Genomic DNA, 21,375 nt, shown 5'->3' on the forward strand with positions numbered 1-21,375 from the left:
CTTTGAAAAATTCTAATTATTATTATTATTATTATTATTAATAAAAAATCTGGTTTATAGCAAGTGAAGAACAGGTGTAGATACATTTTAGGGGTTCACTGAAATATTATTGTCCATTTTTTTTTTTTCCAGGCACAAAAATCTTAAACCAAGAAGTTTGGGTCAGCAGGGGCAGGCACCACCTGTAGGCCAGCAACAGCAAGCAGCTCCAAAGCACAAGACAAATGAGAAGCAAGAGAAGGGGGATAAGCCACAAAAACGTCCTTTGACTCCTTTTCACCATCGTGCTTCTATTAGTGATGATGTTGCCATGGAGGTAGAATCAGCAAGTCAGAGGCTTGTGATGACAGCACCAGACAGTCAAGTTAGATTTTCAAATATGAGAACTAATAATGATGTAGCAAAGACTCCTCAAATGCATGGCGCTGAAATGGCAAATTCACCTCAACCACCTCCACTTAGTCCTCACCCATGTGATGTTGTAGATGAAGGGGTAACTAAAACTCCTTCTACTCCTCAGAGCCAGCATTTCTATCAGATGCCAACACCAGACCCCTTGGTTCCCACAAAAACAATGGAAGACAGGATAGACCCACTGTCTCAACCTTTCCCACCTGCGTTTCCAGAAGTTCTAGAACCTACAGTGTATGTTGGTACTGCAATGAATTTGGAGGAAGATGATGCTAACACCACTTGGAAGTTTTATAAAGTTCCAAAGAAAAAGGATGTGGAATTCTTACCACCACAACTTCCAAGTGATAAATTCAGAGATGATCCAGTAGGGCCAGCTGGACATGACAACGTAACATCAGTTACAGAGTAGGTACTTTAAAAAAAAATCAGTAATGTAACTCACTATAAAATTGCCCAACTTCATTATCTATTTTTTCAAGGATGGTATCCATTGTTTCATGAATACAGTATGTTTGAACTGCTCTCTCATTCAAAAAATAAATTATTTTTATGAAAGGACATTTGAGTTCCACCGTAATACTTCAGGAACTCCATTCCTTCAATAGATTTAGCATTAATTTGTCTGTATTTGGAAAACATTGGTGTCCTTAGAGTAAAACAATTAAAAGCTCATTGTAATTTATAATGCGATTCTTAATCATAGAGCTGAATCACCAAAATGAAAGGTTGGCTTTTTTCATTGCATTGTAGATGTTTATCAAAAAGCAAGTGTGGTTGTTTTTTTTTTTTTTTTTTTTTTTTTTTTAAACCACGTAGAAATGTCATGAAACAGAATAGGTATTACAGATTTTTTTTTTTTTTTTGACTGCTGACATATGGGGCCCAGGAATGGCCTTAAAGTCACAGCTAACTTTAAACATGTAAATGTGAGTAGTTCCATTAATTTTCTGCAAGCAAATAGCTGTATTTTAGGTATGTGGATAAGGACCATGTTAACTCACAGGCTTAATGAGGAGGTATTAAAGAGCACAATCAAGGTAGTGTCCATGATAATCTCTTTTCTGCAGCTGACTTGTGATTGTTTGGGACTGTAAAGTGTATCTACTCAGTGGACATACAAAATAGATTCCTAGTTATCCAGTAGCAGGTTTGGTGCCTTTCTATCAGACTTGAGTTTTCTGACAACTTTCATTATCTTAATTCATATTTCATGATTGAGCGTCTGAACTGGAACTTGACTTTCCTATTCTGTTAAATTCTCTGTTAAAACTGGATATATATTTTTTTATGTGCTGACTTTTTGACATTGCTGAGTTTAGCTGTATGTGATACAGGCCATTTGAAGGCACATTAGTACAAATTAGTCTGTTAGGCAAAAATGCATCTGCTGCTTTTAAATGAATACATGATAAGAGTTCTGTCCCCAGTCATGTGTGTCTGACTAGCTTTTATATTCTATAATGCATATTCCTTTAAATACTGTTTAACTCTTCTTGTTTATATCTTTTGAAAAACTCAAATGATGTTCTGTATCAGTGGTCCCCAAACTTTTGGGGCCGCACGTGGGGGCGGGGGAGCAAGAATGGCTTGGGCTGGCCCAGATCACTGGGTGGGCGCCATGGCACCCGCGGGCACCGCGTTGGGGACCACTGTTCTATATGGATGTGTGCAGGAATATTTTCAGAACAACTCCAGCTTATCTAGCATTGTCCTTTTTTTAAATGAGCTCCAAGTAGAGGCTTTCTATTTTTCTGTGTTCTTTTTGCCTCTTCTTTTGTGATCAGAAGAACCTGTGACAGGAGAGGGAAACGTGTCTTTGAAAGCTGGATCTGTCTGTAAACAAGAATTCTACTAGGGATGTAAGCGACTAGTCGACTATCCGATAAGCAAAAGCTTATCAGATAGTCATTAGTCCCTTGACTAGTCGCTCCCCCTCCCCCCTTGCTGCCTCTATCAGAGAGGGGGGGAAAGGGAGAGGGAGCAAGAGCCAGCGCTGGGGGGGGGGAGCCGGCTTAAAAGCAGTTTCCCCCCAGCACCGTCTCTGTGGGGGGGCAGTGGAGGCACAGGAATAGCAGGGACCGGGCGCAAGCTGCACCTCTGCTTCTTAAATGAACTAAGAGCCTACCAGCTCTTAACACATTTAAAAATCAGATGCGCAGCGGGGGAGACCTGATGCGAACTGGGAATCAGTTGGCCCAGCTTGTGCCAGGTCTCTACCACTGAGCTCCAGAGCCTGTCAGCTCTTAATACATTTAAAAGGCAGAGCTGCAGCGGGGTTAGATCCCAGGGCCAGGGCTGCTCTAGTGTCTCAGCCAGTGCAGCCTCTTCCTGCAGTGACGGGGTGGGGGAAGGGCTTGGCCCCTTTTTAATGGGTTAACCAGTTAAACACATTGTTTAACCAGTTAGCCAATGAAACAGGATTTTACATCCCTAGTAGAGATCCAGGCTGGTACCACTGTTTATATACTTAGAAAGCTTTTGCTCTGTGCTGTTCTCTCTAAACTTGTCTTTTATCTAAAATGCTGGAAGAATTTTGGGGGGGAGGCTAAAATATTAGTCTCATGTAGCAAGTAGGGCTGTAAAAGTGTAACCGTTCAAACGGTTAACCCAGGGGTCGACAACCCTGGCGCATATGCCACAAGCAGTGTGTGAGCCGAATTTTTTTTTTTTAAACTGGTGCACACAGCAGAGCCCAGTCCTGCCCCTCCCCCATGTATTGGAGAGCCCATTCTGTGGCTTGAGCCTCAGCCTTGCACCTGCAGGCTGGAGCACCAGCTCCTGCTTCTTGCTGGGCGGAGGGTTGGGGGAGGTGGGGGGTGGACAGCAGGAGTGGCTCGCGCGTGTGTTCCTGGGGCTGCCTCCTGCTTCAAGAGGGGGCTGGGCAGGGCGGCCAGCACACGTGGCACGCTGGGGCCCAGACTGCACTGCTCTGCTCCCTGTGGGCTGTGTGCGGGGGTGAGGAGCCCCTCCCCAGTATCCTGCTGTGCTGGGCTCTGCCTGCTCCAGCCATGCTGGCAAAGGGCTAGGCCAGGTCAGGCAGGGAAGAGACCCTGCCCCCCTGCCTCGCCTCTTGTCCCAGCACTGCTCCTGGGGGCTGCAAGTCACTGTCCTGCTGGGGGGAAGGGGCGGTGAAGGAGGATGTGGGAGCAGGATGGGAGGAGCAGGGAATAAGGGTGGGGGGGAATCCTGGGGGTGAGGAGAACGAGGCGGGAGCGGAGGGAAGATGTACGTGGGGATACAATTTTACTTCGCAGCAGCTGCACTTTCTTTGCCTCCCTCCCCAACTAGCTATTTGGCTGCTTTCTCACCCTCTCACCTTTTCCGTGTTACTGCCCCCAAGCCCCTCCCGCCCTCAAACTCCTTCTTTTACCCCCACCCCACACTCTCTCCTGCAGCCAAACTCCCTTCCAGACCCTGCTCTCCTCACCCCCTCCTGCATCTCACTTCCTGCATCTCACTTCCTGCCCAGATCCTTCATACCTATCCCCAGGGCTTGACAAGCAGTGGTGAGCCCTGCTCGCCAGCCGCACAGTTTGGCGCGCTGCGCGTGCACAGACTGCGCTGAACATGCGCTTATCACGCTGCGGCGCCGTGCCAGGCTAAAATCTACTTGCCATGGGCGAGTAGATTTCCCTAATTTTCGAGCCCTGCCTGTCCCGTTCACTGGCAGTCCTGTCCTGCGCACTGAACCCTTCATTTTTGTTCCCACCCCGGAGCCTAAGGGGGGGGGGTGTCTATAAAATCCACTAACTTTGGAATCCCAGAAAAGTAAATTTCCCTTTTGGGAAGGCCAGAGCATCAGTCTTCCCATCACCAGGTGGAGTGGAACACCAGAGGAGTGAGGTGTCTCAGTTGGGGGCCACATCAGTGAGGGCTGGGGGGTTTGGGAGGAGTTTTTTTTGCTTCTCACTTGTGTGGTCTCCAACTGATTTCTTTTTTTCCTATGGGTCAGTGATCTCCTCCCCCCCCCCCCCCCCCCGCCAACCCAAAAAAGGTTCCCCTCCCCTGCTATAAATAAAGAAAACAAACATTGAAACCTTTTGGGTTGGACCTAGTTTTACTTTATTTAAAATGAAGTCTGATAAACTAACGTGAGAGTTAAAATGCTTAAACCCTTCTCCATAGCTGCAGTACTAGCAAAATGGCTTGGGTGAAATTATGTAATTAATGGTGAGTTTCCATTAGCAATGGGTAGTCTGCAGAAAGGTTTGCATTGACCCTGGTGATCCACTGGGCATGCAGTGGAGAGCGCCCCACTTCGTGGCCCCCCCCCCTCCCGGTGTACAGCCCAGGAAGGAGGATTAAATCTTGGCACACCTCTTTGGAAAGATTGCTAACTCCTGGCTTAACTGATATACCTAATCTTACTGGTTCCCATTAGGGCTGTGGTCACCAACTGGTCGATCGCGAGGCATTCGAGCTCCCCCATTTCCCCCCGCCCTCGAAGCCCCATTACCTACCTCCAGCGAAAATGGAGGTAGTGCCGACTTCCTACGGGGTGCACGGAAGTCCTGAAACTTCGTGCCACTTCCGGGTGTTCCAGAAGTGCGCTGACTGCTCCCCTCCCTAAGTTCTTTGGCGTGCTGGGAGCTTGTCTGGGGGGAGTCCCCAGAGGAGGCGCGTCGGGGCTTCCTTGCTCCATGGGAGGGGTGAGTCAGCCCCGGAGGAGGTGCGTGTGGGGTCTTCCCCCCTCTGCGGGATGGGGTGGGGGAGAGTCCTGGGAGGAGGCTGGGGGAAGGGACTTCCTGCCCCCACTGGCACCCTGTCCCCTACTGAAGAACCCTGCTCCCACCCCAGCACCCACTAGCACCCTTCCCCAGTACCATGTCCTCTGCTCCTGCCAGCATAGTTGGGGCCACATTAGTGAGGCTTGGGGTTTTTTTGGGAGGAGTGTTTTGTTTGGGAGCGGGAGCGGGGAGGGAGGGAGTTTGCCTCTCCCTTGTGTGGCCCCAACTGACTTTTCTGTGGGTCAGTGACCCCTGACTCAAAAGAGATTCCCTATCCTTCTCATAAATAAAGACAATGCAGAAACTTTTTGGCTGTGTCTACACTGCACCCCTTTTCCGGAAAAGGGATGCAGATGAGACAAGTCGGAATTGCAAATGAAGCGGGGGATTTAAATCCTCCCCTCCCCGCTTCATTTGTATAAACATGGCTGCCGCTTTTTTCCGGCTTGGGGCTTTGCCGGAAAAAAGCGCCAGTCTAGACGGGGATCCTTTGGAAAATAAAGCCTTTTTTGAAAGGTTCCTTATTCCTGATTTTAAGAGGAATAAGGGATCTTTCGGAAAAGGCTTTATTTTCCGAAAGATCCCCGTCTAGACTGGCGCTTTTTTCCGGCAAAGCCCCGAGCCGGAAAAAAGCGGCAGCCATGTTTATACAAATGAAGCGGGGAGGGGAGGATTTAAATCCCCCGCTTCATTTGCAATTCCGACTTGTCTCATCTGCATCCCTTTTCCGGAAAAGGAGTGCAGTGTAGATACAGCCTTTGTGTTTTAACATAGTATTTTATTTAAAAATGAAGCCTGGCCCAAAAAAAACCCGCAGTTGGGGCCAAGCCCCCATCTGGCCACAGCATTATAACACACCTGCACCCCCCAGACCCTAGATCTGAGCCTATCATACACTGAAACCCCCTGCCCTGAGCCCTTCACATATCCCAACCCAAATTCCTGCATCCTCATAGCCACGAGCCTGTGGCTTGCCTAGTACTGCAACACTCTCCAGCGTGGAGCCCCCTCCCTGAGCCAGTATCCCCTGCTCTGCCTCCTCCTGCATCCAGATTTCCTCCCAGAGCTTGCACCTCTCACTCTTTCCCACCCCAAATCCTTTATTTCCATCCCAGAGCCCACACATCCTGCCTCAACCCAGTGAGGGTACGGCTAGACTGCAGGAGTTTTTCCAGGATTCCAGAGATACCCTGGAAAAACTCTTCCACATCCAGGGATGCATTTGTTCTGCTTTTTTTAGTGGAAGAGCAAACATGCTCTTTTGGTAACCCCCAAGGGGGATTCCAAAAGAAGGGGGTTTTCTGACGTAGTATTTTAGACAAGCCAAATGTTGGAAAAACATCTTCCTATGTAAGAATTGGGGGAAAAAGTGGCAGTGTAGAGTGTATAAAGGCTGGGGATAGCAAGTGATGGAGAGGAGGAGAATAGAGAGGGTAGGGCTTCAAGGAAGGGGTGGGGTCTTGGGGGAAGGGTGGGACAGTAGATCTTCGCTTGTTCTGAGATTTAAAAAGTGATCTTGGGTGTAAAAAGGTTGGAGACCACTGCATTAGGGTTACACACTAGTTACCTGAGAGCCAGCCCATTCTTCAGGAGCCAGCTTTGCTTTGGTCTTTGGAAACGTAATTTTTGTCTGAGGTCACTTGATTCTGTTTCCAAAGAAAAAGTGAGCTACAGACCGACTTTTCTCATATTGAATCTTTATGTATAAAATAAAGACATCAGTAGGTTCATGGAAGATAATTATGATTGGATCCATTCTATTAAGATTTAGAAGCTTTGTTTAGTCCATCTTATCCTTGTTTTGAAGTGTTTCAGAAGCTGTGGTGAGAGAAATCAATTAATCTGAGTGTCCTTTAGGAAGTGCATATTAGGTATTATTACTGGGAGCAGTAGAGGAGTCCATCATGGTGCCTGGTAAATATCAGTTGTTAACCGGGGGCCAGAAATACTGTAAGAGATCTGGAATCTGGTGGTTGAGGTTAAGGGACAATTGAGTTATTACTGTTGCAGTTTGTATATTCTCTGATATCTCCAGTTAGTGCTTTATCATCAATGTGACACTACTTTGTGTCTTGTAGAAGTGCTTTAATAAAGATTTTTGAGCCTATCAATCAAAGAAAACTAACTACTAATGTGTTGGTGCTTACAGGTAGCCCTCAAATCTCATAGAAATACTTTTTAAATCTTTCTTCAGGGCATTCACCTTTTTGTTTGGATAAGACTCTTAAGTTCCTTTTGGAACCTGGTGTTTCAGCCTTCTGTAGATATGAGCCTCAAGCCCCCATAAGTTACTTCCTTGTTGTATTTTAGCTCAAGCTTTCTTATGGTGCCATGTGGTTTTTGGAAGAGATGCTGTGTTCAGTTCCACGTGGATAAGAGTCCAGATTCTTTCAGCTTTTATAAATAGAAGTTTGTTTAAAAGTTCAGCTGTAGTGAGATTTTTATCATTATTTTGTTTGCTTCATCAGCCAGAAGAGAAACCTATCTTCTGCCTTTTTTAGACCTCTGTAGTTTTGAAAAATTGTGGAATGAGTTAGAGACAATAGCGTCTAGTTTTAAAGTTAATTTAATTAAGTTATAGTAATAACATCTTTGCTTTCATATGTTAAACTTGTCTCCTGGATTGATGCCTCAGCTGTTGAGTTCTGCACAAGGTCTTTACCAACTCTTAGGCAGATTTTTCTTTTGTGGACCTGCTTCTAGATCAGTATATGAATGTTTCAAAAAGAAATGTTTGTTTGCTGTAAGCTCAGTTGTGACACATTCATGTGGCAGCAGAAACTGACTCTACTGTGAAAACCATCAGTACTTTTTATAGAAATGTGTTTTGAGGAACAGTCCTGTTGATTGTGTGAAAGGTTAACTGGGAAGCACCACCCTTAACTGGGCTGATGCTTACCGGTTCTGGGCAACCACAGGGGCTGGAAGGCAGGGGCTTGCTCCAGCCCTGGCCTGCCATGGGCAGGGGCTTCTCTTGTCTAGAGCAGCCTCTGTCCACAGCAAGCCCAGGGATGCCTCACAGGCCGAGATTGCTCCAGTGGGGGCTGGGAGTTGGTGGCAGTCTCAGCCCCTGCATGGAGGCTGCTCCAGCCTGGCTGGAATGGTCCCCTGTCGGGATTCCACTTAATTGGTTAACTGGTTAAACATTAGGGCAACCTCATGTTTAACTGATTAACTAATTAACTGGGATTTTACATTCCTAGTGATTGCTAGTAGGTGAAGTGTTAAGTTGATAGAAATGTACCTATTTCTTGGGGGTACAATCCTAAAGCATTTTGTCTTACCGTTGCTAAAAAAGGGTAGGTATTGGAAATTTACAAAAGGAAGTGTTTTCAGGAAATAAACCATGACAAGGACTTAAGCTAGTCTTCTTGAAACATTTTTTTTTTTAATTCTAATTGTACTTTGTCAAGGCAGCAACTGTAAACCACAAATAAAATATACATAGTCACCAATTTGTGAGGAGCCTCTCCCAGTGAAAGAAGGTGCCTATCCATCCATGTTTGCAAGATTTAAACTTTTATTTATGTTTAATAAATATTTTTTTAAAGTTCTAGCCCAAATTAGCTAAAAAGGAAAACCTTTTGAATGTTAACTGCATGCAGACAACTCCAGTGTTTTGCTAAGGTTGGAAGTAATCAGTTTAACTCTCCTGTTTATAGCTTTCTACCACCGGTGGCAGTGTGAAATTAATAACTGTCAGTTTCACTGGCCATTCACAACCCTTTGAGTAGTAGTCCAACTGACAACAGTCAGAACTGTTTTGCTCTCTTGCTGCTCTGAAATGCTGAGAGCAGCAACAGAAGTGTTGAGAGTCTTTCTTTCTTCTATCTTTCATATTGGCCTTTAGCTGATAATTTGTCATCTAGCTAGCAGTAATTATTTCCGTGTGAGAGTGTGGGGGGGGGGGGGGAGGGAGGGTACAGCATTCAGTAGTAAATTCCTTCTATCCTGCCAGACAGTAAAGAAATATATACTTTAATTCAAAGTTTACTCTTATAAGAGTAAGACGTTAAATCTTTTGTTTTTTATAGTCGATAAATTGTTAAACTAATTATTGCAAAATAGCTTGCTACTATATTTTTTCCTCTGGATACTTAAAATCTTTCCCTAGCTGTTTGTCTTGTTACTCAAATTGCTTGCTTCTAACAAGTTAGTTTTCCGAGTCTTTGTTGTTAGTTTATATAGGATGTTGGAAAAAGGAAAAGCACTCCAGCTGTATCAAGTGTTGCTCCAAATGTAAATGCCAGCTGTCTCTGACGTATGATCACAGCAAATTCATTGCCTTCCTGGGGATAATCCTGGAGATACAAGATCTGATCAAGCATATCATCGTTTCCTGAGAAGGATGGGTTGAAGTCCCTGTTAGCTGTAAGATGCTGCACAGAAGCTATTCTAAACAGTGGGATTCAGAGTGAGGCTATCTCATTGGAGTGTGCTCCATTTCAAAGTGGTTTTGACTGAAAACAAAATTGTAAAGTTATGTTTTTGCAGCCAATCCACTCTTTGTCTTATGCGGAGAAGATGTTCAAGGTGTTTGAAGGAAGCCTGAGAACATCAGTGTGTCTTCTCGGGTTTGAATCTTTGAGGTTGAGGTAGTTCCTCCCTTACATAAATGTCATTCCTGAAATGACTTGTGCTATCCTCTGTTCATTTCTGTAAGCCTTTTTGTGGTGTCTGACAAACTTATTCTATTTCACATTCCAATTACTCTTAACTTAGGCTGTCAAAACAGGCCATAGTAGTTGCGGGGTCTCTAGCTTTCCATTTTTCAGTTGGTGCTATTCCGTAAGTGACAAGTAGAAGTGCGTTGGCGATTATTTTTTGGGGGGGTCACCGGGGCTGTGATTTTGTTGTGAAACTTGTGTACCATAAATACCCTTGTCAGCTCATGTATCACTTTTGCTTATGGCATGAATGAATTCAGCAAAAAGGCATATCGCCATGATCTTGGTGCAGTTGGGATATAGAGGTTTATGTAAACTTGTTGAAGATTCATCAACGTTTCTCACTGGCCATTTATGTGGAGGTTTGGAGAAGAAACAACTTCCAAGCAGAAAAGGATTTGAGTTCGGTGCAGACATCACACAGCTCCAGCGGTACTGAGATTATTGGTACTGTCCTGCTGTTTGAAGGTTGTATTTTGCTCACATCCTCTCCCTTCTTTGGTCAATGGCTGCCAGATTGTTTGTCACCTATTTTGGGACATACATGAGGGCAATGGGTATATAGCCATATACCGTACCTTTGTGGTTTTTTTTCCTGCTTTTATACCTTTTTTTCTTAACTCAAACTAGAAATTGAAATTCATAGGCATAGAAAATGTCTAAGGTTAGGCTTATTTATTCTCTCTTGAAAAATATGGATTTAATTGGTTTAAATGTTGTATGTTGTGCTAGCAAAACAATTTCTGATAATGTCACTACCGTATATAAACATTTGAACATTTTTAATTATTCCTATCTCAAATTTAGATGTTATCTACATGCTTTTTTTAAGCTCCATTTTTATTTAAACTACTAACCTGGTGGCACATGCATGCTGAAAGATTCTTCACTCTTTTTTGCATACCTTAACTTCTTCATAAAACAAGCAAAGACTACTTGTGACTGCATACTGTAATTGCATATTTTACTCTTAGATCCACCCAACTCCTGAAGAGAGTCAAATTCATAGTGCTCTGTGTGATTTCAGTGAAATGCTCAGGAACTTACTCTAATAAAACACATAATATTGCTAAACCAATTTAATCAATTACTCTGATAATTTTAACCTGTTCATTTATAGTAGATTGCAATTCAGAACACACTAGTGTAATACGCTTGGCACTTTTGTGTGTGTTCGAGAAATGGAAAACATTTAATCTGCAGTGAGACTTGGAACCGTCTCATTTTTGTCTCTGTTAAGATTTCTTGAGAAGACAAAGAAGAAATTATGCTGGATGCAGTTGTATAAATGACCGGCACATAAAGAGACTAAGTTGTGCAAGTGATCGTTTAAACTTTCTCCCGGAAAATGTTTTAAAAAAAATCAGTGTTAATTAAATATTCTTTGGAATTGTGTGAAAGCAGATGATTTTTTTACACTTTAACCAAGGCAATAGATGGTTGATGCTTGTTTGTAATTGATGCTTGTTTGTAATTGTATCTTTCTTTTGTGCAGATTAATGGTGCAGTGTAGGAAGCCTTTAAAGGTTTCAGATGAACTGGTGCAGCAATATCAAAGTAAAAACCAATACCTGGTAGCAATAGTGTCTGAAGCTGACCAGGAACCTGAAAATGATCCTTATGCATTTGTTGATGGGGATGTGGAATTCCTTTTTCCTGATAACAAAAAGGATAGGCAGAACAGTGAAAGAGAAGTTGGGAGAAAACACAAGGTGAGTAAAGGAATGATGGCATAAATCCAGAACTGTGTATAAACAAATTTCCTTAATTTTAACAATCAAATGGTACTGAGACTATGCTGAGCATAGGTGATCGTATGTGAAGTACTTGTTAAATAAAAAAATATTAAAAATGCTTGCGTTCAAACAAATGATCAGTATCAGTGTACACCATGCATGTTTTTATTATTTAAATATGGTAAGAAAAACCCTTCCCCCCCCAATTGTAAGTTTACTTTTGAGGCAAAGATTGAATGGCTTATGGGACTGCTTACTTATTTGAACAGTTTTAATACTGTAATAGAATATTAACTGGATTATTAGTATCTGCCCTGTCTCTCTTTTGGTAAAAGTTAAATAAGATAGAACTATATTCTATAGCAGGGGTCAGCAACCTCCGGCACATGTGCCACTTAGGACATGCGAGCCGATTTTCAGGGGCGTGTGGGTGGGAGCTCAGCCCCGCACCTGTTTAGGCTATAGTAGGATGCGGCACCACTGCCATGGGCATGTGGTCTTGGGACTGTGTGGCAATGGTGCTGGCTCCGGACCATGGGAGTGGGGCCTCCAGGACCGGCTCTGGACAGCTTGGCCGCAGCAATTGCTGCAAGGGGACGCAAAGCCAGGTAAGCGTCCCCCCTCGTGCCCATATCCTTACGTCTCAATCCCCCTCACTCACCTCCCCCCTGCCAAGACCCTGCACCCCCAGCTTGCTCTGACACCCTCTCTTGTTCCTGCATCCTCCCTCCTGTCCAGACACCTTACCCCATCCTGCTCCTGCATCCTCCCCCCGGCCTGGCCTGACACCTACCCCAACCCTGCTCCTGTATCCATCGTTTCTCTTGCACCCTCCACCTGGCCAGACACCCCACTCCCAGCCTGCTTCTGCACTCTATCTCCCTCCCAGACCTTGCAACCTCTCCCCATTCTGTGCCTTACATCCCTCCCACATCTTGCACCCCATCCCTATTCCACTTGCTGGCAGCCCTGTCTCGCACACTGAACCCCTCATTTTTGTCCCTACACCAGAGCCTAAGGGTGTCCATAAAATCCACTAACTCCAGAACAGCAGAAAAGTAAATTTGGCCTGTGGGAAACCCTGAACCTTAGTCCTTCCAGTCACTTGAAGGGATGATAAATATCGATTAATTGAATAGTCGAGTAACCTTATGAATTCTTATCTGTTAGTCAACTAGTCTATCGTCCCAGTAGCAGGGCCAGTGCACTCTGTCCCCACCCTCTAGGAGCCCTCTTCCACTCTGCCCTGCTGCCAATGTATCAGAGGCAACAGGGCAGTGTACCAGGCAGGAGCTGGTCTGCAAGGGAAGCCAGTTTAAAAACTAGCTCCCCTCATGGACTGGCTGCCTGTGCTGCTGCCTCTGATACAGAGACAGCAGCGCGGGGTGGCAGCAGCACCTGTCTAGGTTGGGTCTGAGCTCCCAGATCCTGCTCAAGCCGGAACTGAGCCGGGCTGCCTGCCCGTTAAGACACTTTAAATTCAGAGCCGCAGTGGGGATAGGTCTCGGACCTGTCGCAAGCCAGGACTGAGCCGGGCTGCTGGCCAGCATGCTAAAAAATGTACTGTCTGGGTGGAAGGAGGGAAATGAATGTAGTCTATAGCATTAACCTGTAAGCTTTTGCTTATCAGTTAATCGATTACACTATTACATCCCTAGTCCCTTCCCCTCACTCTATAAGGCTGGAGCACCAGAGGAGTGAGATGTCTCAGTTGGGGGCCACATCAGTGAGGATTGGGGTTTTTTGGAGGAGTTTTTTTTGCTTCTAACTTATGTGGTCCTCAGCTGATTTTTCTATGGGTCAGTGATCCTCGACCCCAAAAAAGGTTCTCCCCCACTCCCCAGCCCTGCCGTAAATAAAGAAAACATTAAATCCTTTTGTGTTTGACACAATATCTTAGTTTATTTAAAATGAAGTTTGATAAAGTTACAACGTTTAATCTGTTTTTCATAATTTAAATTAAACTATTCTCCCTAGCTGCAGCTGGTTCAGAAAATATGGTCACTGTATCCAACCTGTCCCTGCTTCCTCCCTCTCCCCCTGGCACACAAATCTGTGAATAAGTTAAATTTTGGCACACCACTTATGAAAGGTTGCTAGCCCATGGTCTATAGTATTGGTACTTTTTATAATCTTTTCAGTACTTTGTGTGGTAAATTAAAAAAAAAAAAAAACTATTCAGGAAGTTTTTAACAAGCTTACAGTCCCTTGCCATGTAAATATCAAAGATGAAAATAATCCTTTCAACATTGATCTTTTGTTTTGAGAAACATATAGTAATATAAATAGTTTTTTAAAAAAATGACTCTTCATATATGGTGTTTTTTCCAGGCTGAAGACGGGACCTCTGCTGTTACCGTGTTATCCCATGAAGGAGAAGATGCTATGTCGCTATTTAGCCCTTCTGTCAAGCAAGGTAAATAAGTTTGTTTCAAAATGATTAATGGAATGGATAACAGAATTCATAGCAGTTTTTAGTAACAGCTCATGCAGCTTTCACAATGTGTATTTTTTCAGAATTCAGAAGCCACTTAACTTAAATTTCAGTATTGAAGCTTGCAAAAATATATTGGATGTAGCATTTTAAAAGAAGTTAGTAAAAAGTGAAGCTACCTTATGTGTATCAGTCTGAACAGACGTATCTGGATTTCTTGTTGCATAGTATTTAAAAAGACATAAATATCCAATTTAAATAAATGTGTAGTACGTACAATGCTGAGGTGAACATAACATATTAATTTTCTTTATAGATGCACAACGTCTTGCTGCTCATGCTCGCACTGCATCAACTAGCCTGTTTCACGAAACAGACTTGGTAGTGTCTTATACTGACCTTGACAATCTCTTCAACTCTGATGAAGATGAACTAACAGTAAGTGATTTGCAAGAGTAATAGCAGCTGCTAGGTAAAAATTGTTCAAAATTGTTGTACATTTTGTGGAGGGAAAAGGATTTTTTCAAATGTGCTTTTAAAATGCATTTTCCGCCCTGGTGATTGACTGGTATATAATGTATAGATTTTTGATAATCTAATAAGCCTATTTTATAATTATAATATATAAAAAGTGTTTTGACTGCATTTTCACTTTTGCATCCTTATTGGGCAAAAAGAATGTACTTGCCTTTGATATAGAGCTAGACCTGTGATGTTATTACCAGCCCTATGTTCTTCTTATAGCGTAGACTTTTCTTCTTTTGCCGGCATACTCACGAATACACCTTTTAAAATATTTAAAACAATGAAAAAGTCGGGTAATTTTAAAGTGGGCTTTCTTCTATCAAATCACTTAATTGTAGGTAATATCCTGAAATAAAATGATTGCAGTCTCTGGTGGCACTCAGTGTTCCCTGTAAGCTGGGCGCTTGTGCAGTCGCTCCAGGAGAGAATCAGATACTGCCCAGCTGATTTGCAGAGTGTTCACAGCTAGGTTTTGTGTTTCTGTTGGTGGTGCACATCACACATGCCTTGGTGCACGTAATAATTATTCTTCATGGAAATGGAGCGAAAAGATTAGAGGGAACATTGGTGGTACTTGAATCTTTTATAGAAAAGTTACACCGCTGACGTATACTAATACCAAGTCTTTGTGTAAAGTAACCTCTAACCCCTTGGTCACCAACAGGTCGATCGTGATCGACTGGTCGATCACGAGGCCTTGACCAGTCGATCACGAGGCGTCCTGTCCGCCCCGCCCCCATTTCCCTCCCACCCCTGAAGCCCCACTACCTACCTCCAGTGAAAATGGAGGTAGTGTAGGCTTCCTGGTGATGGACAGAAGTCCCGCAGCTTAGTGCCACTTCCGGCGATTCCGGAAGTAGCGCTAGCTGCTCTGCCGGGTGTACTGCGGGACGGAGCATCGGCTCCCTGCACCATGCGGGAGGGGTGAGTCAGCCCCGGGGTAGGCACGCGCGCGTGGGGCTTCCCTGCGCCAGGGTGGTCGGCCCCGGGGCAGGTGCGTGTGAGGTTTTCCTGCGCCGGGGGGGTCGGCCCCGGGGCAGGCACGCGCTGGTTTCCCTCGGGGGGGGGGGGGGAATCCTGAGAGGAGGCAGATACAGGGGACTCTCTGCCTCCACTGGCACCCCACTCCCCAGCTACAGAACTCTGTCCCCACTCTCCTGTCCCCAGCTACAGAATTCTGTTCCCACTCTCCTGTTCCCAGCTACAGAACTCTGTCCCCACTCTCCTGTCCCCACTGGCACCCTCTCTCCAGCTGCAGAAACCTTTCCCCACTGGCACTCTGTCCCCCTGCTGCAGAACCCTGTCCTCTGCCCTTCCAGCACCCTGTTCCCTCTCCCCTGCCCCCAGCCGCAGAACTCTGTCCCCACAAAATGTATATTTATAAATGCTTCATTTTAGATTTAAATAGTATGAATAAAAAAGACCATTTATTTCATAACTATAAACACATGATTTTAATTTTATACATCGCATAATTTAAAAATAAACTGTTTATCAGAGTGTGTAAGTAAGGGCTGGGGATAGCAAATGAAGGACAGGAGGAGAATAGAGAGGGCGGGAGATCTCCGCCTGTTCGGAGATTTAAAAAGTGATCTTGGGTGTTAAAAGGTTGGAGACCACTGCTCTAACCAAATGCAAAACTAGTACAAACTAACGTTTTTGTGAGGAGAGAGAAATGTTGCTTGTCTGAGAACATCAATAAGTTTGAGGAAAATCTCTTGAAAATAAAGGCTCGGAATGAAAAGTGCAGTTGTTATTAGGAGCATAAAATACATCACTTCTCAAACAAGGTTTCCAGCGTAGTCCTGTATTTTTTACATTTAAACATTACAGTTAGGAAAACTTTAACTGGCACATCTCATCATATTTGCCAAAAAATAAGGAAATGCATTACATTTTTTTGGTAAGTGCTTGTGTCAATGCTGACATTTTTCTAACAAACAAAATACTATATTTGATTCCTTAAGTATGATTTTTAAGTTCAAACAGTAGGCATTCAGTAAGGGGGGAAATTTTATACTTTTTATTTTTCAAGGTTGAGGAATTATGATTGGACTATACTGTTCAGTTTTGTTTATAGCTAGTTAAAATGCTGTGAATAAAACATTCAGCTGGGAATTTAACTTTTTCCCCCTCCTCTTATAGCCTGGATCTAAAAGAACAGTGAATGGCTCAGATGACAAATCCAACTGCAAAGAGTCAAAAGCAGGAAATTTGGACCCATTGTCATGCATAAGTAAGGCTTCCTTCCTCCCCCCCCCCCCGTTTTCTCCCTTAAGTAGATTGCTAATATAATTGTGCCATTTCTGATGTGTAGTTGCAAATTTCAGTTTTAGAATTTTTTAAAATGAGGAAAATACATAATAAATGAATTCCTGGAGTATCCTCTGAAGAACATTTTTTTTTTTATTTGAAACAGGCACTGCAGATCTGCATAAAATGTATCCAACACCACCATCATTGGAACAGCATATTATGGGCTTTTCACCAATGAATATGAACAATAAAGAATATGGCAGTATGGACACTACACTTGGAGGAACTATACTTGAAGGGAATAGCTCTAGTGTAGGAGTTCAGTTCAGAATTGAAGTAGATGAGGGTTTCTGCAGTCCAAAACCGTCTGAAATCAAGGTAAGCAATGTTGTGTAACTTCGATGAATGCCTTTTCCAAATTCGAGCAATACACTGAATGTTTCTAGAGCTTTTAATAGAAAGTAAGCGTACCACATTGCCTATATTTTTAACTGTTCATCCATCCACTTCCATGTCCTGAATCTTGTTAAGTGAAATCCATTACACTGAGTTGCTCCTTTTGTGTAGTCCACTAAAGAAATATAGGCCCTGGCCTTCGTATGTCAGCATGTAATCAGTTCACTACCAGCACTGTAATTACTTTTAAGAATAGAAATATTAATTGCATGGACTAAATATAGAATGTTAATCAAATTAGTAACACATTTTTAATTGATTACTTTAATCTTAGTAGCATTTTTGTTGCTAGATTTTATAACCTACTGTATTCACGGTATTCATGTTTTCTTTATTTAATTTGTAGGATTTTTCCTATGTCTATAAGCCTGAGAATAGTCAAGCTTTTGTGGGTTGTTCCATGTTTGCCCCACTAAAGACTCTCCCCAGCCAATGCCTCCCTCCTATAAAGCTTCCAGAGGAGTGTATTTACCGTCAGAGTTGGACTGTTGGAAAACTGGATTTACTTCCTCCAGGACCCACCATGCCATTCATCAAAGAGGGGTATGCTTTGTGCCAGTGAATGAGAAATAGATTTCCATTGCTTTCTAAAAGTTGTATAAAACTACCAAAATTATCCACACTTTAGGATATCATTTAATGAAATGAATAGTTTTTCCATTTCGAAAATATAGTGTGAAATATTCAAAGACGCTTTTTAAATTACTGATTAACTAATGAATTAAAAAACTTACAATTAAAAACTAGATCTAGAATAGGAAATTTCTCTGTTTAAATAGCTGCTTAACTGTTTGTAAATTGTATTCATTGTCTCATTTGAGGATTTCTTAGGGAAGCCTGATGGTATAAATCTAATTGTAATAAGCATTGAAGATTGCAACAGTTGAATTAACTACAAGCCTGGGATTCTGTTTCTTTTTTTTTTTTTTTTTTTGTATCCTAGCTACTGCTAGGACTTGGCTTAGGTGCTTTTACTGTTTAAGAATTGAATTCTAAGAAACAATAAGATTAGCTTTTCTAATATTGGGCAGGAAATTTATGTGGTGTGTGTGCTTATTTTTTTAAATTTCCTTTCCCATGTTCATTTCCTTGTCCTTTACAATTAGAAATCAGTGTGTGATGTGACATCTGCTGGTGATGACAGAGGGTGTGTCTACACTGCAGTTAAAAGCCCTGAGGGGCTTGGGCTCTGACTCAAATGCAGGGCTGGTTAATTGTGGCATAGATGGTCTGCAGCTTGAGCCTGAACCAAGCTCTGGGACCCTGCAGCCTAAGTTCAAACCTCTATGCTGCAATTAAACAGCTGAGCCCAAGTCAGCTGGCATGGCCAGCCATGGATGTCTACTGTAGTGTGGACATACCCGTATAGCAGTTGTTGTTGTTGTATAGAAATGAGCATCCCTCTACAGTGCTTTCAGTACTGACTGGTTGTTCAGAAAACATGTTTTATTTTCCTTCTCCTTGAGGAATATTTCCCTGATATTCTGCATGTACATCTTTTGCCAGTAGATTAGGAAACACGGGCTGTATATTTATAAGATTTTTTAAGTGGTTCTTAAACTGCAGCATGAATACAATAGGCTGCTTTTGTTTGGGTCAGACGTGTGTAGAAGCAATGTTTTTCAGGTCTCATTATCCCGGTAAATCTTTGGAGATGTTTTGCTGACTAGAAAAGAAAATGTGAAAGGTTTCCAAGTGTTGCTTCCTTCACCGATCCAGCAGTTTGCTGTTAGTATTTTCTGAGCGATACATGTCACCATATTGTTTAATATAAACATACAGTAATTCCTCATTTAACACGTGCCCGCTTAACATGTTTTCGCAATAGCACAATTTTTTTTTAAGGGAATGTTTTTTGAATTACACAACCGTACCCGGAATAACACGATTTCCCCAGCTGACTTGTTGCCAGTGGCTACGTGGGGCTTCCCCTGCCTCCCTGCAAAGCGGCGGTGGAGGGCTTGCCGCTCACCGCACCATTCCCTGCTGACTCCCCCTCACCGGACTCCTTGCCCCCTCTCCTCTGCCCCTACTTGCAGGCCAGTGACTGGGTTTCCCCAGCCAGCCTGTCAGTGGCAGCTGCGTGGGGCTTCCCCTGCCTCCCTGCAAAGCGGCAAAGGGTTCGCTGCTCCGCGCCGTTCCCCGGCAACCCCCCTCCCCCCCACCGACAGGGGCATACTCCCAACCCCTCTCCTCCCCTTCCTTTCCCCTCCCCTCCCCAGAGCCAAACACTTCCCTTCCCTGCTGTAACTCAGTCCCCTTTCTCCCCCAACCTTATGACCCAGTCCCAACAGACATCACCGCTTGAAATGCAACCCCCACCTTTTCCATTATTTTCAATGGAAAAATTGACCCCGCATAACATGTTTTCACTTAGGTTTCAGAAAATGATTGTGTTATCTATAGTGTTAAATGAGGAATTACTGTAGTGTGAAAAGAAGGTGCCCTTCACACTATGTGTGTATATGAAAATATCAGCTATAATCAAATTCTTTTCCAAAAACTTTTTTTAGTTGGGTTTTCAGCACTGCTGTCAGAACCATTCTGCATAGTCACTTAGCACAAATAGGCCCGCACCTTGTTCTCTTGATTGGACTTTTTGTGCTAATATTACTTCCTTTGTTTTAAAATGTGAATCTGAAAAGTGTCTTTAAAAAAAATCTATGTTCTTGTATATCAGAAATCACTCCATTTAAAAATCTTGTGTCTTGCTTTTCCTAGTGATGGAAGCACTATGGATCAAGAGTATGGTCCTGCTTACACACCCCAAACTCATACTCCGTTTGGGATGCCACCCAATAGTGCACCTCCCAGCAACAGTGGAGCAGGAATTCTCCCATCTCCTTCCACACCTCGGTTCCCAACTCCTAGAACACCAAGGACCCCTCGAACCCCTCGTGGAGCTGGGGGACCTGCCAGTGCTCAAGGTTCAGTCAAATATGAAAATTCTGATTTATATTCACCGGCGTCCACACCATCAACATGTAGACCACTAAATTCAGTTGAACCTGCAACTGTACCTTCCATCCCAGAGGCACACAGCCTTTATGTGAATCTCATCCTTTCAGAATCGGTAATGAATCTGTTCAAAGACTGTAACTTCGACAGCTGCTGCATCTGTGTCTGTAACATGAACATCAAAGGTGCTGATGTTGGAGTTTACATTCCCGATCCAGCGCCAGAGCCTCAGTATAGGTGTACCTGTGGGTTCAGTGCAGTCATGAATAGAAAGTTTGGCAACAACTCTGGACTGTTTCTTGAAGATGAATTGGACATCCTCGGGCGTAATACAGAGTGTGGTAAGGAAGCAGAGAAACGTTTTGAAGCCCTTAGAGCTGCTTGTGTCGAGCGTGGTGGTGGGGGACTGAAAGAACCTGAGAAATTGCCTGATGAGTTAATACTTTTGCTGCAAGATCAGTGCACCAACTTGTTTTCACCATTTGGAGCAGCAGATCAAGACCCTATACCCAAAGTTGGTGCAGTTAACAACCTGGTACGTGTAGAAGAAAGGGATTGTTGCAATGACTGCTACCTAGCGTTAGAACATGGGCGCCAGTTCATGGACAATATGTCAGGAGGAAAAGTTGATGAAGCACTTGTGAAAAGTACTTGCTTGCATCATTGGTCAAAAAGAAATGGTAAATCTACTTATGTTTTTTTCCTCTGCAAATCTGTCTGTCTTGCTTCTAAGCATCTCCTAGCATGAGGAGGAGAGTTAAGCTTGCCAATCGATTTATTCCCACTACATCTGCACTTGAGTGAATTTCCATTGCTGCTGTGTTCCTAGTCTCTGGCCTTTTAGGGACTAAATCAGTATCCTAACTAGGTTTTCTTTGCCCAGAACCTACATTAAAAAAGTATATACCCTCTGTATGGATTTGAAATGCTGCACGAGCCCAGTCTGGGTGCATGGTGAATCAACACAGTCCTGTATTTGGTATTTTGAGAATGTATCTATTGGTTACTGAGCAGAAAGGAAACACAGATAATACTGAGCAGTTGATTAATACTATCTTGCTTGGAATATGCTGTATTTGTATGTCTTGGACATTGAAATTTTGGGTGTGTGCGTGTAAGTGTGGAATACATAGGCTGTATCCCACATTGCCCCTAAAAAGTTTCAAAGTGCATTGACGTTTTGGACAGTTCTGCATTATATT

At 43.4% G+C, this 21,375-nt stretch overlaps 1 protein-coding gene across 1 annotated transcript in view; it reads left to right on the top strand.

Annotated features, from left to right (window-relative positions):
• The window catches only part of MED13 (mediator complex subunit 13), a 93,204-nt gene that overhangs the window by 53,057 nt on the left and 18,772 nt on the right, over window positions 1-21,375 (top strand). Inside the window, exons 9-16 of the mRNA XM_006138645.4 lie at window positions 133-819; window positions 11,304-11,520; window positions 13,876-13,960; window positions 14,295-14,416; window positions 16,649-16,739; window positions 16,923-17,137; window positions 17,562-17,758; window positions 19,937-20,853. Coding sequence (XP_006138707.1) covers window positions 133-819; window positions 11,304-11,520; window positions 13,876-13,960; window positions 14,295-14,416; window positions 16,649-16,739; window positions 16,923-17,137; window positions 17,562-17,758; window positions 19,937-20,853 — 2,531 coding nt within the window. The remainder of the gene's footprint in view (window positions 1-132; window positions 820-11,303; window positions 11,521-13,875; window positions 13,961-14,294; window positions 14,417-16,648; window positions 16,740-16,922; window positions 17,138-17,561; window positions 17,759-19,936; window positions 20,854-21,375) is intronic.

This window comes from Pelodiscus sinensis, chromosome 21 (genome assembly GCF_049634645.1).
Source record: "Pelodiscus sinensis isolate JC-2024 chromosome 21, ASM4963464v1, whole genome shotgun sequence".
In the NCBI taxonomy this organism is placed as follows: Eukaryota; Metazoa; Chordata; order Testudines; family Trionychidae; genus Pelodiscus; species Pelodiscus sinensis.